The 17,978-nt window shown below is 45.6% G+C and overlaps 1 protein-coding gene across 5 annotated transcripts in view; it reads right to left on the reverse strand.

The window, feature by feature from the left end:
- Positions 1-17,978, reverse strand: part of DOCK11 (dedicator of cytokinesis 11) — a 1,707,663-nt gene that overhangs the window by 1,012,647 nt on the left and 677,038 nt on the right. For all 5 annotated transcript variants that reach the window (XM_069612850.1, XM_069612848.1, XM_069612847.1 and 2 more), the window contains one exon: positions 11,270-11,346. In XM_069612850.1, the coding sequence (XP_069468951.1) occupies positions 11,270-11,346 (77 nt within the window). The remainder of the gene's footprint in view (positions 1-11,269; positions 11,347-17,978) is intronic.

Here is a 17,978-nt window from a genome sequence, read left to right on the forward strand (position 1 = left end):
CATTGGAACGCTGAACTCACTTGCATTACAAACAAGTTCCAATCATTCTGTGCAACAAGGTGACATCAAAACACAGGAAAGATCGAAAGCTCCAAAACGAATTGTTGCGACGCTAGACACACATGATGCTAAATTACAGTTGTGTGCTGAAGAATCAAAATCACTGCCCTCCTCATACAATAATGTCGGAAACTTAGGCGCCAGTGTGCACAATCAAATGACGCCTCCAGCATTAGATAAAAAGGAGAATCCAGCGCCCACCCGAGGCCTCCTATAACATCCAACGTATGCACTCCAATAAACGATGTCGTTGTTGCACGCGAAGCATGCCTGACTGCCCGCCTAAAAGCTGACTTTAACCTTACGCACGAACGCCTAAATGACAGCTTCATCAGCAAACATGACAAGGGAGGATTATCTGCTTGAAAAGCGAGCACGCGGCTCAAAGCAATAAACCATCCACCAGATAAAGCTGCTACATCACATGATCCAGCTAGTACAGTAAGTGTTTTCAACCTTGATTTGCTTGAAGATTCCCCACAAATCAGTCCCTGCAAATCGAGCACGGAAAAATACAATCCTGATGAAACCGAACCAGGTCATGTTGAACATAACCCGGCTGAAAGAAGATCTTCTCAGACAAGTGCAAGCTTTTCAGTGGACAATCCCAACACCATGAAAGGGAACATCTCCATTGCAGCAGGGATTCAGATTCACAATAATGTCTTAGCAGCAACATCAATTGCTCTAATGCCATTCATGAAACTATATGAGACATTAAATGACACAGTGCGAGATCAAAACTCGATGCTGTCACTGATGAATCACAAATTGACCTCAATAGAAAAATGCAACAAACACTTAAGAAGTCGCCTAGATTCGGAAGCTACTGCCACATACCAATGGCACTCCCGTATAACTGAAATAACAGAACGAGAGGCCCATGAAAAAGTAGACCTTGCCGAAGCACTCGTAGAATGTACAAAGTGGATCAGGCACAATGTGGCTGTACAGCCGCGAGGACTCACGACGTCAGTGCCCTGAACTTGCAACCAACATAACTCTGACTTGGCCACGACAATACCACACAATCCTTGACTTCACCATCTTTTGTTACCATTCAATGCAACTGAGTTAAAAGTAGCTGAAGATGAGATCATTGGTACGAAACTCAATAGTGCGATCAATAAAAACAAGGAACATGCGACTGCTCTGACTTCTGACGTAACGATGTCAACTGAAGTAAGAACAAGAATGAGCTCCTCTCCACACACTGACGTTCAAACTAATTCAACGGCAAATATCGAGGTATCCCTCGAACAATCCGGCACATTGTCTAAGGACGTGAACTCAAGGTCACAGACTGCTCCTCCAATTAGAGAAACAACAACCGAGAAAAAAATCTCCTTTGAGATATTCTCTGGCACAGCAAAATCAATAAAAACTAAAGACTCTATAGCAATGTTAAAGGCAAAACAAGTAAAAATTGTGAAAACAATGAAGAAGGGACCAGCATCAAAACACCCGCAAACAAATGATGGCAAAAAATGTGTCCACGCCTCTGCGCATCGAAGTAAAAAAAACACTATTAGTGTCCACATCAGCCGGAACAGCAAATCATTAATAAAAAACTAGTAGACAATGATGCAGGTAACTTGAGGAAGGCTACAAAACGCGGGCGAGATGATATTAGTCCATCTGTCGACCTGTCTACAAACAACTCTATGAATTTGTGCGACCTATCCACATATTCAGTTGAGGATGACGAAGAACCTGATGCCGAATCGCATGAAATGGCTGACTTGACAATGAAAGCTGTTGATTGGCCAAAACTATCCTCTACTAACAAGTTTGTGCTGGACGCACGTTACCCATTAGGACCAACTAGATGACGGACATTGCGACGTGAAAATGAACAACACGTTTCTAATAAAGACAGGTCAGATTCACGAAGCGGATGCCATGGAGCACCTAAAAACTCTGTCCTGACACTCAACCCCAAATTCACGAACGCACAAATGAAAAATCATAAGAATCAAAACAATCAAGTCAGACCGGCGCAGCATGTCTCAGGGAATGGAAGGCAGTGCAAACTTGAACTTGAAAACATCTTGGAGGATAAAAATGAAGTAAAATTGAACAGAGCTAATGTCATGAGATTGCTGCATAAAGTACCTGCACTTTGAAACATCCGATCAGATGACATTGGAATAGTGGAATACAAAACCCAGTCGAGATCCGATTGGGTAATTCTGCATATGCGGTCCAAGACCGTAGCAAGACCACTATTAGATGCAAAAGACGACCTGTTGTTCTTCGGTTTCAACTTAACAGTCTCAGAAGAAGACCATCCTTCTCGCGACTCGACAAATGGAGATTGTTTTAATTCAACATCCAACAATGCCAAAAGAGAAATGTTGAGGACCCAACTCACACAACAGTCAACACTCTCAAATGAAACAACCAGCCAAAGGAGAAATGCATAGGATGATGCAGAGTCGAGATGCTTGTCCCAACTACTGACTTCATGGAATACACGAGGCTTTGTACATTTGTTCCGTGAAGGAAAATCACAGGACACACAAAGCATGTTTATCTGTCTCCAGGAGACTTGGCTCCGGAAGACCCCTTCATGTGACGGCTACACAACTTACTTAATGGCCTACTATCAATGATAAAAAACTCCTCAGGCTGGGAAGTGATCAAAATTCAAAACCCTAACCTATTCGTACAGGCCATTACTCTGCAATCATCAGTTTATGATCTGCGGGGAAATCTACACAAACAACACCTTCTTCTAATAAACACTTATTGGAACCCTGCGATGATTTCAGATGCTGAATATCTGGCGTCTGTAACTGTACAAATAGATGATTGCTACGCCTCATTCGACGAGCCATTTATCTTGATCTGCGGTGACTTAAATTTCAACTGGTTCGACAATACTAAAGAATGTCGTCCAAATGTAACATATCAAATTCCTACGGAAGTTTCTGATCGTGGCACTAAGTGGGCGTATGACTTAACAACACGCAATTGCTCAATGCTAAATGGATGTACCAGAGGCGATATTCCTGCTGCCGCAACGTGGCATCGAGGAGATTTAAAGAAAACATTAGATTATATCTGGGTCTCTGAAAGTTTACATGTCCTCATTTCAGATCTACATGTAAAAAAATCTACAACAAGTGACCACGATGCCCTCATTTTATCATGGCTGACTCCGCACAATATAAGCTATGCAAGCTCCACCGTGCAATTAGATATTAACAACACTCACAATCGTCTTCGGATAAATAGTAAGCAGATCGATAAACTGACAATGGAATTTATTCATTCATGCTCCCTCAGGGTACATATAGAATATGTGGCTCTATTAAAACAGTATACCAGCACAAATAAGAGCACGCCCAGAGACTATATCCATCCATTTAGCCCAGAGGTACATGAAGCAAAAAAATCATTATCGAAAGATCTAAAAATACTAATAAAAGCTGGCGGAAACAATTTAATGTTGTTAATAACAAAGAGGCGCCAATGCTATCGAAACTGGCTTAAATCTTTTAACATCATACGTGACCAAGAACAAGCTGAATTAATGCTCCGCTTATTGATCCAAAAAGATAGCTCAAATATATGGAAAATAATAAATAATGGCCACTTGAATCAAACCAACACCTTAGCGAATGCAGTGAAAGCAGCTACTTGGGTGAAACACTACAATGTGGTATTTAACAACAACCACGACGACCCTCTTCCAAATTCTATACCGGAAGAGTGTAAATGGGACGTCATTGAATCCTCTGCTGAATTCGAAAAAGCAATAAAAAAATTAAAGTCTTCTCGTGCTGCAGGCCCCGACGGGATCTCCAATATTATGCTAAAAGCAAATAAGGAAAACTGGGCGCAATTTATCAAAGTTCTATTCGTTCAAATGGCCCAAACATCAAAGATCCCTGACTCATGGACTAATGCGATTGTCGTTCCGGTGTTCAAAAGAGGTAACCGTGACGACCCAGCAAATTATCTGCCCATTGCGTTGCTAGATACTATGGGCAAGATATTTGCCACTTTTCTGCAAAGAAAAATCTCGCGATGGGCAGAAAACAAGATAATCCTTGACGTGAGACAAACAGATTTACACAAGGAGTTGGCGTGGAACTCAATTTGTTATTATTAAATCTGGTTAAACTAGATGCAATAAAACACAAAAAAAGATTGAAGATTGCTTTTGGCATTCATTGACCTAAAACAAGCTTTTGATAGCATCAATCGGAAGCTCCTGTGGCAGAAATTGAAGAACTGGGGCTGCCCAAATGTGTTACTATCCCCGCTGATGGCACTCCATGCTAACACTAGTATTTGTGTGCGCCTAAACACAGCAGGTGAATTATCAGAGAATATAAAAACTACAAGAGGTGTAAAACAAGGTTGCCCTCTTGCAGCCCTGCTGTTTAAACTCTTTATATCCGACTTACCTGAGGCACTCGCACAAACACAGTGTTTTCCTCCAAAAATAAATGGAACCCATGTAAGCCATGTAATCTATGCAGATGACATTGTGCTACTTGACAGCACGGAAATAGGTTTACAAAGATTATTGTCAGCCTTACAGACCGATCTAATGGCAAACCACCTAACCATAAACGTGAATAAATCGCAGATGATGGCTTTAGGACTTAAAACAAAATCGAAAAAAACGATTTTCAATTGGAAACTAGATAATGAGTCATTGACCAAAACTGACGCGACTCGATATTTGGGGGTTTCCTTCAATACCTCGATCAGAGAATGGAGTTGGACCAATGATGTCCAATGTCGTATGCAAATGTTTGCTTTGCAAGGACGAAAACTGCATACAAACTATGGAAAATTTTCCCTCCAACCATTAATGACCTTCTACCTTCAAAAATGTATCCCGGCGGTATGCTTTGGCAGTGAATCAGGGTGGAATATCAGTGCACATTTTTGGGCTCAATTAGAAGGTTGTTTCTGGCGCAAGGTTCTCCATCTTCCACAATGCGTCTCAATGGTGGCTCTGAGGCATGAACTGGGTCTCGTATCTTTACACACTACCGTACTATGGAAAACTTTAGCACTTCTAAGGAAAATGCGAATATCCCGAGCTTCAAAAGCCTATCTCATTCTAGCGAACAAAAATCATGACACAACTGCCTCACTGATAAACAGTTGGGAGGAGAAATTACTAGCCATTTTGAATGAGGCTGACATAAAAATGTCCTTGGTAATTAAGTTATCACAACTGGCAAAAGAAAAATTCAAACAATGGAGTGGATCACAACTACTGAACAACGCACTACATTAGCTTCGGCTTTAGACCTAGGCTTTAGCTCGCAGAAGATGGATGAACTGCCAAAGTATCTGGCCAAATTTCCTTCTAATTACCATCGGAATCAATTTTTAAGATTACGTCTCAATCTCTACAATACAAAAGAGCGGCTGTTGAAAATAAAAGATCCCACGACAAAGAACCACATATGCCGCTTCTGTCAAAAAGAGACTGAATCCACCAAACACCTGATAATTGATTGTCCACAAATCTCTAGGCAATGCTCTCTACACCTAGAACGATATGCACTGTTAAATGGTAACATGGTTGAATGCTGGAGCCATTTGATTATGGGGACTAATGTACTGCTAACCTGTGGTGTGATTAACTTTATGGATACGATATTACCACCCCCATCGAAAACATAGGAACCACCATTGGCATAGCCCCAAAATCTATGAAAACTTAACCCAAGTCCGTACTAACCATAGATGTGAAATGTTGAAGGACTTGGGTTTTGGGGAATTGGAATGGAAATAACAAAAAGTTTGTTTTCTTTTACAAAACTAAAAGTCAAATAATAAAACAAACAAAAAAATTGTCAACTTTTTTCTTCTGCTCTGGGTGTCTCGTCTGCTTGCTCTCTGCCCCATGTCCTTTCCTAGTGTTCTCCCCATCCCACTCCCCCCTGCCTCTCTCCTCCTACCTACTCTATGGTGCTCTGTGTCTCTCCCATTTTTTCCAACTGCTTCTCTATCGACTATCCTGCTCTCCTCACTAAATCTGGTAGGAAGAAGTTTAAAAAGGACATCCTGGTCTCCAACCCAGGCCTCCCTATCGCTGACACCTATACCAGTGCCTCCTCCAGGCAAACTTTCACTGATATCCTATTTGTTGTTCCCTCATCAGACCTATGGACTCTTCATATGGTCTCTGTGCTCTCTCCTTTCTCTTCTTACCCCATTAATGGTGGCACCCGGTGGGAGGCCCTCCTGGCCTCTTTCCACTCCTCATTAATGTTTATGCAAATGGCACTGTCTTGGTCCAAGGCCCTGAGTCCAACTTTCTCCTCTTCGATAGACGCTTCACGTGTCTCATCAATTTCCTTTCTTCTCCTGCTGTCTCCGCTTCCCACTCCACGGCTTCCTCGCCCGCTCCCTCCTCCTTTGCTAGCTTGCCCTCTCCTCCTTCCTTTTCTGCCCCCACTCACGCTTCTTCTACACCTCCACAGGGCGTACCTCTGATTTGTACCCCTCCCCGGAAGTCTTTCAGGGACGGCAACCTTCTCCATATTGCCACCCTAAGCTCTCGTTCCGCTGTTAAGCACTCCTCTGACATCTGCCGCCTTCTGGAGGAACTTAACCTCGATGTTCTCGGTCTAACCGAGACATGGTCCACACCCAGCTCTTTCACAAGCTTTTACACTCTCCTCCCTGATGGCTACAAGATCCTCTCCGCGTCTAGGTCCAACCGTCCCAGAAGGGGTGTAGCCCTGATCTTCCCTGAGTGGATTCCTGCCTCTGTCATTTCTACGCAGGCCTACTCCTCTTTTGAATGCCTTGTCTGCAGGCTATCTCTCCCAGCCATTCCCAGCCATTCCCTAGTCAGATCTTCATCTTCCTTCCTTTCTTTCTTCTTCCTTTCCGAAAGGGCTGACCTCTCCTCTTCCCTCCTCTTCCCTCCTGGCCTCGACCACTTAACTCCTCCTTCTTGGAGACTTCAACATCCACCTGGATGCTTCCTGTCCTTCCTCTGGACTCTTTGGCGATCTTTGCAACGCTATCTCACTCACTATTCTCCCCTCTGGCCCGACTCACTCTGCAGGGCACTCTCTGGATGTTCTGATCTCCTCAGGCCTTCCCCCTTCTATCCTTCTCACCACTCCCCTCTCCTGGAGGGATCACTTTCTCCTTTCCTCCCATATCACCCTCTCTTCCCCCCAGGCTAAGCCAACTACAGCACTGCCACCCAACTTCTCGGTTATCCAACCCATGAAGCGTATGTCTGTTGAGGCATTCACCGCCACTTTCTCCCTTCCCTCCCCCTCTTTGGCTGACTCAGACCCTGACATAGCCCTTTCTATGCTCCACTCTGCTATATCTGATACTCTCAATGCCCTTGCCCCTATCATGAGGATCCGCCTGAAGACCAAATCCAAGTGCAACTCTTGGTACGACTCAGACTTGTCATCCCTAAACGCAAGTGCACGGTGGGCGAGAGGAAATGGTGTACTTCTAGTACATACTCTGACAAACTGGCCTGCCGCCTGCTCCGAAGGCAATACTAGCTCTCTGTCCACACCAAGAAGAGAGCTCACATCCAAGCCTGCATCTCTGCGGCATCCAACAACTTTGCTGATCTCTTTAAAATCTGCAAGGAACTGGCCAATCCTGCCGCAGTGTCTACCTCTCCTGTCCCTTCCCAGGCCCTCTGCAAGGCTCTGGCTTCCCATTTCATCTCTAAAATCAGGACATCCTGTCCTCTCTCTCCTCCTCTCCCCTTCCTCCCTCCACTCCCTGCTCCTCCGCAGGCCCTTCTTCGGCCACCCCTCCTCCCTCTTTCTCTGCCTTTCCCCTGTTCTCCCCAGATGAGGTTTCTAGACAAGTCCGATCTATGAAAGTCTTGTCAAAACAGTTTCACCCCCTGATCCTCCAAAACCATCAAGGACCACATCGACTCCCTGGCTCCTGCCCTTGCTGACTTCTGCAACCACTCCTTTGCCTCTGGAGTCTTCCCTTCCTCCCTGAAGCACTCCATTGTGCACCCCCTTCTGAAGAAACCCTCGGCCGACCTGTCTTGCCGGGACAACTATCGCCCAATCTCCATCACTCCTTTCCTGGGAAAACTCCTGGTAAAGCTTGCCATCTCCCAGCTTAATCTTCACACTGAATCTGTTGGTTGCCTCCATGACCATCAGTCTGGCTTCAGAGCTGCCAGAAGCATGGAAACTGCTCTCCTGAACATCCGTGAAGACCTGCTGTACAACCTTGACGCCAACACCCCCTTTATCCTCATCTTACTTGATCTCTCTTCTGCCTTTGATATGGTCAACCATGACATCGTGCTCAATCATCTCTGTGATAACCTGGGTATCACTGGTCAGGCCCTGGTGTGGCTGACATCTTTTCTCTCTGACCGACCCCCCCAGGTTCAACTTGGGTGCTTGCTCTCCTCTATCTCTATCTCTACCTGTGGTATTCCCCAGGGGTCTATCCTCTCTCCCTGGCTGTTTAACCAATACCTGGCACTTCGTGCTCACCGCATTGCTGCGCTCTGCCCCAAATTCCAGTGCTATGCCGATGACACCCAGCTCATTTCCAGGTTACCCTCAGCCACCTCTTCTCCCTCTCTCATCTCTGAATGTCTGTCTGCCATCCAGGAGTGGTGTGCTGCTAATGATCTCTGCCTTAATGCCAGTAACACTGAGATTCTCCTCATCGGCACTCCAAGCCCATCCTTTCCCACCACTCTCTGGCCAGCCTCTCTTGGCCCTCTTCCTGCACCCACCTGTGAGGCTAAAAACCTCGGGGTCATCTTCGACTCCACACTCTCCTTCTCTCCTCACATCTCTGACGTTTCTAAGAAGTCTCACTACCAGCTGCACCTCCTCAGAGGTATTCTTCCTTTCCTCTCCTTCCCCCAGAAACTCACTGTCTCCAGAACTCTGGTACTCTTTAGGCTGGACTACTGCAACAGCCTCTTTCGAAATCTGCCTGCCTCTACTCTCTGCCCTCTGCAATTTATCCAGAACAGGACTGCAAGACTTGTCCTTGGCCTCAAGCCCAGGGACTGTATCTCTCCAGGACTAAAATCTCTGCACTGGCTCCCAGTGGCTGCGAGCATTAAGTTCAAAACCCTCTGCATTGTCCACAAGGGCTTCTGGGGCCTGGGACCTCAATACCTCCAACTCTCTCTTCCTAAATATCTTTGTTCCCGAGCTCTTCGCTCTTCTGCCCGACACTCCCTCAGGGTCAGTCGCTTCTCCAAGCAACGAGTTGGTGGTAGATCTCTCGCTTCGGCTGAGGCCTCCCTTTGGAACAGCCTCCCTGCCTCACTGAAACTTGAGGAGAACCATCTCTGGTTCTGGAAGCACCTCAAAACCTTGCTCTTTGCTACTGCTTTTTCTCTGCCTCTCCCCTGCTGAATCCCTGGCTTAACTGCACTGGTTACCTGGCCACCCTCTGATCTCGGGCCCAGGTCCCCTCCACCACCAGCCGCACACCTGCACTGCCTTCCTGGCAAACCCTGCACTAGGGAGTGTCTCTGTATCCCTACAGTCCCACTACCAGCACTTGACACCGGTTGTCTGCACTTGCCCTTGCACTTGCCACCAGCTGGCCGTACTTACTTATTGTTATTCTATTATCGCATGTGCTGCACTTTTCCCTCCTCCTCTCCTCTGCCTTTGCCCTCTCCCCTTCCCATGCACTTGTGCGATTTAAATTACACTTAGCCTGGTAGGATCGCTGTCTGTCTTCCATCTGTTCCCCCTCCCTTGCCTCATCGCGCCTTGAAACACTTTTGTACAGGCGCGTTGTAAATGCCTTATCATATCATATGATATGCATATCATTTATTTCATTTGTTGGTAGTGCCCAGGACCCGGACGTACATTTCAGTCAGATTATTTTGACTCATTGGTTACAGAGTAGTGTCGGCGTGCAGTTATCGTTTCAGGCAGATCAATACAGGAAATGGTTTATGCATATTTTTTAAACTGTGCTGTTTTTATCCTTTGCAGAAGATCTGGTAGGAGGTTTCTTCGTTGATGTTGGGTGGGAGGGCGGTCCAGAGGGTGGGGGCGAGAACGGTGAAGCTTATTCCTCCAGCTCTTTTTCTGGTGAATCTCGGGGTAACTAATGAGGAGGAGGAAGAGAATTGCAGGTGGCCTAGGTTGAATTTTTTGGAGATGTGGTGGGTGAGGTATGTCAGGGCAGTGGTGTAGCAGCAACGATGAGTGATGGAGAGGATTTTGAACTGTATGCGTGCTTCGATAGGTAGCCAATGTGCTTCACGTCTCACTTCGGAGATGTGGTCAGATCGATTCCGCTCCCAAACTGCTCTGAGGGTGTTGTTTTGGATCAGTTGCAGTTTGCTGAGTTTTTTTGTGGAGGTCCCTGTAAGGATAGAGTTGCAGTAATCTAATTTACTGCCAATAATAGCCCTCACCAGTGTGAGGATAATGGTTTTATCATGAAGACAGAGCAGCCTGTAAGAAGCACATTTAAACTGGAAAAGAATGTATTGATCACTTATGAAGAACTGTTGTATGCTCCATACTAAGATCATCTGCCCAGAGTGGTGAAATCACACTAACTCACAAATGTCACTTACATCCAATGTTTATAGAATGTTTACCTGCTGCAAACAAAGCTGTGCCAGGGTGAACACTGGATATGGGCCCCACATCTATATAAAAGACATGCCCGCTCTAGGTGGAGTAATTATACCAGCAGAGTTCTCAATGTCATTGTACAAACATGGCTGTGATTTCTTTCCTCAATGAACTAAATAAATAAATACAATTCTCCATGATGGCAGGGAGAAATGCAGAGACTATCATCAGATACAAATGTGCCTCACCTTAAAACTATCAAGAAAAATGCCATTGAAAGTCAGACCACTGACAATATGAACTATCACAATAAACAGAGTGTGCAGGTGCGTCTCTGTATGACTTACACCCACCAACCCCTTCCCATCAGATGGCTGCGTCAATGGGCTTATGTGGTTCAACAGTGTCTTCACTATCAGGTGTATGCTTTGAGAACGTTGCATGCAAATGGAACACAAACCCCTACACCTGCATTAAAGGGCAGACTATTCTCTGACACCATATGTGTACTTTCTTACCCATACTTCCTACCACAAACACAACCACAAGAACTCTGTGGCGGCCAAAATGTGGTGTATAGCCCAACACAAATTCCAAAGAAATTAACGGCAGGAAAATTAAGAAAGCTACTTTAAGGGACTTACTTGAAAGATCAATTGAAACACATTCTATAGAAGCAGTTATTTGGCCAGGAATAATTTGCAGTTTTGTCTTCTCTGGTCTGCAGTGTACAAAGAAAGAACAATAATCAATATAAAAGAAACATACACATACATATATACATTATACATTGTTGCTACATATGTATGACAAACATTACATACCTGTAATCGTTTTTCTGTTGCTTGTATCTGCTTAGGTGCACATGCTTTGCACAAGCTGACAACTAGTGGTTGGTACAGAGTATTGTTTGTGAACAGTTTAAAAGTGTTGGCAGACACCTTTTTACTAGACTCATAGGTAGTGCTTATGCTACTAGTGCACACTGGCATGCACTGCTGACCCTGTGCTTAATATGAGATCCAGATGCGGAAGTGATACGATTACGCTCCTTACCTGGAATGTTCGGGGATTGAATGACCCTATGAAGACCAGAAAGTCCTTATGTTGCAGGATTTTCATGCAGTGGGAAGGGTGCACAAGGCCTTTGCCAGGAAATGGGGGAACCAGAGGTATTATACAGATTACTCCTCCACGGGCCCGAGGTGTAATGACTCTCATTCACTCTTCAGTCCAGTTTCAAACCACTAGAACTTGTATTGACCCACTGGGGAGGTACGTGATTGTTTGGAGTAACTTGGCAATAGGGTTGATTAATACATATGGGCCAAACGTGGACGACCTGGATTTCTATGGGCAATTGGCTGCTATACTGGCTAGATCGGTGGAGACTCCTGTTACATGGGTGGGGAGATATTAGGACCATTCTGGATGTTGAACTAGATTGTTCCTCCAAGACTCCCCGCACCCAGTAAGCTACAGCTTTGGTAATGCTACAACAAATGTCCCATTTATAGGTGCTGGGTATATGAAGAAACTCCCATCCAATGATCAAGGAGTATACTTACTATTTCACAGTCCATGATTCCCTGTCTAGGATAGATTACTGGTTGGTCCCGTCCTCCTTCTCATCTCAGGTAACTAGGTGTGAAATGTTGACACGTACCTGCTCTGATCATTTACCACTGATATTGTCACTTAAATTTGGTCGCTGTCCCAAATCTCGACTGCTATGGAGGATGTCTCCTTCAATGCTGTTAGACAATATACTATTGTCCTCTGTCTCAGAAAAGATCGACAGTTTCTTTGTTAATAATATTGGTTCTGTTGCATTACAATCCGACCTACAAAGTATATGCAGGTGGGTAATTGCTGTTAAAAATGGTTGGGACGCTCAGGTTTGACGTATATGTTCTCGAGGGGCAGATAAAAGATCTAGAGAACGAAAATGGGATCACCAAAAATAGAGGTCTGCCTGGCAAGACCTCCTCGCGTTCCCCGATTTGGTGGAAAAAGGCCTCATTACGAGTCTGGCGGTAGCCCTGCCGGATGAACCGGCAGGCTGCTGCCGGACCCGAAATACCATTCCGCCTCCGTGATTGCCGGAATCACCAGGGCATTACAACCCTGGTGACCCGGTAATTCCGGAGGCGGAACTCCATAAATCCCCATTCCCATGGAGCCCAAAAGGACTCCATGGGGATGGGGACAATGGAAACACTGGTTCCGTCTATGACAGAGCCTGTGTTTCCATTTCCGCCTGTATGCAGGTGGCGTTACTCCCGCCAGGTCAGACCAGGATGGAGTGGCACCTCCCGCCTGCAGGACTCGGAATCAGCCAGTCCGGAAACAATGGTGGCGGCAGATTTTGCCAGCATTGTTTCCAGACCGGCAGGGTCATAATGAGGCCCATTACGTTTCCAAGCAGTCCTTGCACTCGAGCGATTAGGACAGAAGGAAAGAGGCAGGACATAGCTGGGATTGCTGTGTCAACAGGCGCTGTTCATACTGAGAGTGAGGGAAATAATAAAGAATGTATGTCTTATTACAGCGCACTGTATGCAAATGCTGATACGTTGCTGGGAGCGGACATCATGAGCTATTTGCCAGGAATTGAGCTGCCACAATTACTTGAAGAAGCAAACCGTGCTCTTGAACTGCCCCTGACTGTTGAGGAAGTTGTTGGCGCAAATTCGGTGTTGCCGTGCAATAAGGCACGTGGATTGGATGGGAAGGTCTTGGAATTCTATGAAGAGTTTCAGCTGAGCCCAGTTACTTAAATTGTGGGTGGACGCGCTCGAGGCTGGGGAGCTTCCATCGTCACTCAGGGAGGCGATTATTACTGTTCTGCCAAAGCCTCATATACATCCAGATGATGTAACTTCATATAGACCACTCTCCCTGATAAATGAAGATGCAAACATTTTTGCTAAGATTCTGGCAACTAGGATACTCTGCCATGGCGTCTTTCAGATATCCCGACCAATCGGGTATTATTCCAACCCGATCTACGGCACTCAATTTAAGGTGTTTGTTTTGTATTGTCTCACAAATAAATCTGAAATAAATATCTTTTCTTGGTCCTTGAGCACTTTCAGCTTGGCCAGTATTTCCTAAACTGTGTTCGCCTTTTGCATTCTTGCTGCACAGCGAGAGTTCGTATTAATTATATTTTATCCCTGAGTATACGGTTGGGCAGACGAATGCTGCAAGGTTGCCATCTCTCTTATTTATTTATTTATTTATTTATTTATTTATTTATTTATTTGTATTTGGTACCGGAAACCTGCTGGCATCAGGGCACCAACAAAAACACAAAGACAACATAAAAAGAGAACAGGACTAGAAGATGGTGAAGAAGTTTCCGGGTGGAAAAGCAAGGTTTTCAGTTGCTGGCAAAATGCGTTAAGTTCATTTGCTTTTTGCACCGTCAATGGAGCCACTAGTGGCCCTTATGTGGTCAAAACATGGGCATAGATGCATCCACATATTTGGGCCACCCCAGGTGTTTTCATTATATGCAGATGACACCTTATTGTATGTCCATGACCCAGAGATTAATCTTAGCCCCATGATGGAAGAAGTACACAAATGTACACGGTATTCCGGATATAAGGTTAAAAGGGCTGCATCAGAACTATTCTCATTGGCAAACGTTACTAAGCCCATGCATGATTTATTGGGGTTTCAATGGGTTCCTTCAGCTTTCATGTACCTTGGGATCAGGTGTCCAGTGCATTACAGTCTCTGCTCATGGATAACTATGCTGGGTATCTCCCTTATCTGACAGCAAAACTGTATATGTGGTCCAGGCTCCCAATCTCAATGTATGACCGCCTTTCTTTATTGAAAATGGTGGTTCTCCCCAAATTATTGTATTTCTTTACTAACATACACATTTGGCCAGGAAGAGTGTTGTTTTTTCTTTGCTGGGATCTCTTGCAACTGAGCTCCAATGGGGGACTGTAGCAGCCAGGATGAAATGGGAGAGGCTTGTAGAGCCGTTCGAATGAGGGCTTTTGCAGCCCCGGACTTCGAGTTAGATTTCCTTGTTGTCCATGCACAGTTTGCGGGATACAGTTGTGCTTAGAGAGGCATCAGCTTCACCTCACTGATGATCCCCAACAAGGGTGAAACACGTGTATGGGGTTGCTGGTGGTACTCTTGTTCAGATTGGAATTGCCATTGTATTTCGGTGCTGGACTGCCCCTGGGCAGGACAAAGACTGATATGCAAATGGATATTACCCATCTGTGAAAGGCACAGTGAGTAAAAGCAGTGGCTGCGAACTCTCAAGTGGTTAATAACCACTGAACAGGTTATCATGTCTGTTCTTGCGAGAGAGGGGCGCCCGCTACCTTTGTAAAACTATTTTTTAAGGAACCTGGGATTGGTAACCCTAGGTCTCCTGGGGGCAACCAGACGTGGTCTCCCTCTCACTGTGCTTAGAGAGGCATCAGCTTCACCTCACTGATGATCCCCAACAAGGGTGAAACACGTGTATGGGGTTGCTGGTGGTACTCTTGTTCAGATTGGAATTGCCATTGCATTTCGGTGCTGGACTGCCCCTGGGCAGGACAAAGACTGATATGCAAATGGATATTACCCATCTGTGAAAGGCACAGTGAGTAAAAGCAGTGGCTGCGATCTCTCAAGTGGTTAATAACCACTGAACAGGTTATCATGTCTGTTCTTGCGAGAGAGGGGCGCCCGCTACCTTTGTAAAACTATTTTTTAAGGAACCTGGGATTGGTAACCCTAGGTCTCCTGGGGGCAACCAGACGTGGTCTCCCTCTCACTGTGCTTAGAGAGGCATCAGCTTCACCTCACTGATGATCCCCAACAAGGGTGAAACACGTGTATGGGGTTGCTGGTGGTACTCTTGTTCAGATTGGAATTGCCATTGTATTTCGGTGCTGGACTGCCCCTGGGCAGGACAAAGACTGATATGCAAATGGATATTACCCATCTGTGAAAGGCACAGTGAGTAAAAGCAGTGGCTGCGAACTCTCAAGTGGTTAATAACCACTGAACAGGTTATCATGTCTGTTCTTGCGAGAGAGGGGCGCCCGCTACCTTTGTAAAACTATTTTTTAAGGAACCTGGGATTGGTAACCCTAGGTCTCCTGGGGGCAACCAGACGTGGTCTCCCTCTCACTGTGCTTAGAGAGGCATCAGCTTCACCTCACTGATGATCCCCAACAAGGGTGAAACACGTGTATGGGGTTGCTGGTGGTACTCTTGTTCAGATTGGAATTGCCATTGTATTTCGGTGCTGGACTGCCCCTGGGCAGGACAAAGACTGATATGCAAATGGATATTACCCATCTGTGAAAGGCACAGTGAGTAAAAGCAGTGGCTGCGAACTCTCAAGTGGTTAATAACCACTGAACAGGTTATCATGTCTGTTCTTGCGAGAGAGGGGCGCCCGCTACCTTTGTAAAACTATTTTTTAAGGAACCTGGGATTGGTAACCCTAGGTCTCCTGGGGGCAACCAGACGTGGTCTCCCTCTCACTGTGCTTAGAGAGGCATCAGCTTCACCTCACTGATGATCCCCAACAAGGGTGAAACACGTGTATGGGGTTGCTGGTGGTACTCTTGTTCAGATTGGAATTGCCATTGTATTTCGGTGCTGGACTGCCCCTGGGCAGGACAAAGACTGATATGCAAATGGATATTACCCATCTGTGAAAGGCACAGTGAGTAAAAGCAGTGGCTGCGAACTCTCAAGTGGTTAATGACCACTGAACAGGTTAACATGTCTGTTCTTGCGAGAGAGGGGCGCCCGCTACCTTTGTAAAACTACTTGTATAATTCCTCCCCACCGGTGGCACACTTGCCGCTGGAACAGTACAGTGCTGTGCCTATAGACCTAAAATCAGTTATCTTCAGCGATAGATATGTGGACTCTTGCACCTTCAACCCGGTTCCAACCACAGTAAATGCATGGTCCAGGCTTTTTCATAGGTTAGACAATGCATTCCCTAACATTAGAGAAGTTATACTTTGGAACTTCCCAGGCATAGCTTCGACATTAGAGGAAGACCGTTGTGTTGCCAGGGACAAGAATGGCCAACTGATACTTGAGGATCTGTTCCCACACAGGCGGTTTGTTTCATTGGTTGATTTCACAAATAAAGTGGCTAACAATCCCATAATTATATTGCAGTAATTTCGAATGAGAGCGGCATTCAGGCAGCGATGGCCGTCCTTCCCCAAGTCACACCTGTCTATTGACGCAATTGGCTCAGGGAGGGGGGGTGTTAGGTAAAACGTAACTATTTTACCTCTAAATTTGTGGACCTCCCAAACTTTTTGTTTTTGTTTCAGCCTCCTGTCCTGACATTTGCCAGTGGAGCACAGCCTTCAGCTGCACTCCGCTGGGCTTTCACTCATCGTTAGGGGGAAACTGACTTTGTCCTTCAGCCAGTCAGAACTGAGAAACTTTGTTTCTCTTAGCGTTGTGACTTTGTTGCCACTTTTGGCAACTGTATTCAGTGTGAAAAGTACATTACTGTATCGCGCACTAGGGTCCTTGTGTTTTTGTGCCCTAGTCATCCACTAAGGATTTTTTGGTAACTGGACAATGTCCCTATGAGTAGACTAAGACTGGTGGCAGCAGAAGCTTTTTCGTGTAGTTTTATGAACCTTTACTAAGCCATACCGCGCTTACTGCATTTGGCTCATGAATGTGGCTAGTGTCCGTCATGGCAGTGCCACAAGGTCTTTTGTCTTCTCCTTTGTCCATTGGCCTTCCTCCTGATCTTTGTGACCCAGAGAGTCCTTATGTGGGCATTTATTGACCCGCAAAATCCGGCGCTTTTTGCGGCTAATGCATGTCACGTTTGTAGGTACCCAGTAAGTGGGCTGGGACTGTCTGGTGTGCACAAGGGCATGAGAGCCGCAGTGGTCCCTGATTGGACCACTGCTGGTGTGCGTTGAGTGGCACAGACTTTATGCATATGTTCTGGTCATGCCCCCATATTGCAAACTTTATGCATATGTTCTGATCATGCCCCCATATCGCACAGTTCTGGAGGGACATTGCGGGACACTGGCAGATATTATGGATATTCCACCTACATTGGTTCTAATTTAATATCTGTTGGGAGTTATAGGAAAAGTCTCCATCGTTACCGGGAAGCTCTTTAATGAGGAATGCATTGTAGCCAAGAAATGCATATTGAGACGTTGGATGTCTAAAATGGACCGCACACATTCAGAATGGATGAGGGACCTGTTGTATATGGTTGACAGAGAAAATAAACATATATTTCCGGAGTGACAGCTACTTGTAGACCTAAATATATGTGGAATTAGCTACCTGAAAATCTGTCATCTGTTGGGAAGT

This window comes from Ambystoma mexicanum, chromosome 5p (genome assembly GCF_040938575.1).
Source record: "Ambystoma mexicanum isolate Mex_15411 chromosome 5p, UKY_AmexF1_1, whole genome shotgun sequence".
Taxonomy (NCBI): Eukaryota; Metazoa; Chordata; class Amphibia; order Caudata; family Ambystomatidae; genus Ambystoma; species Ambystoma mexicanum.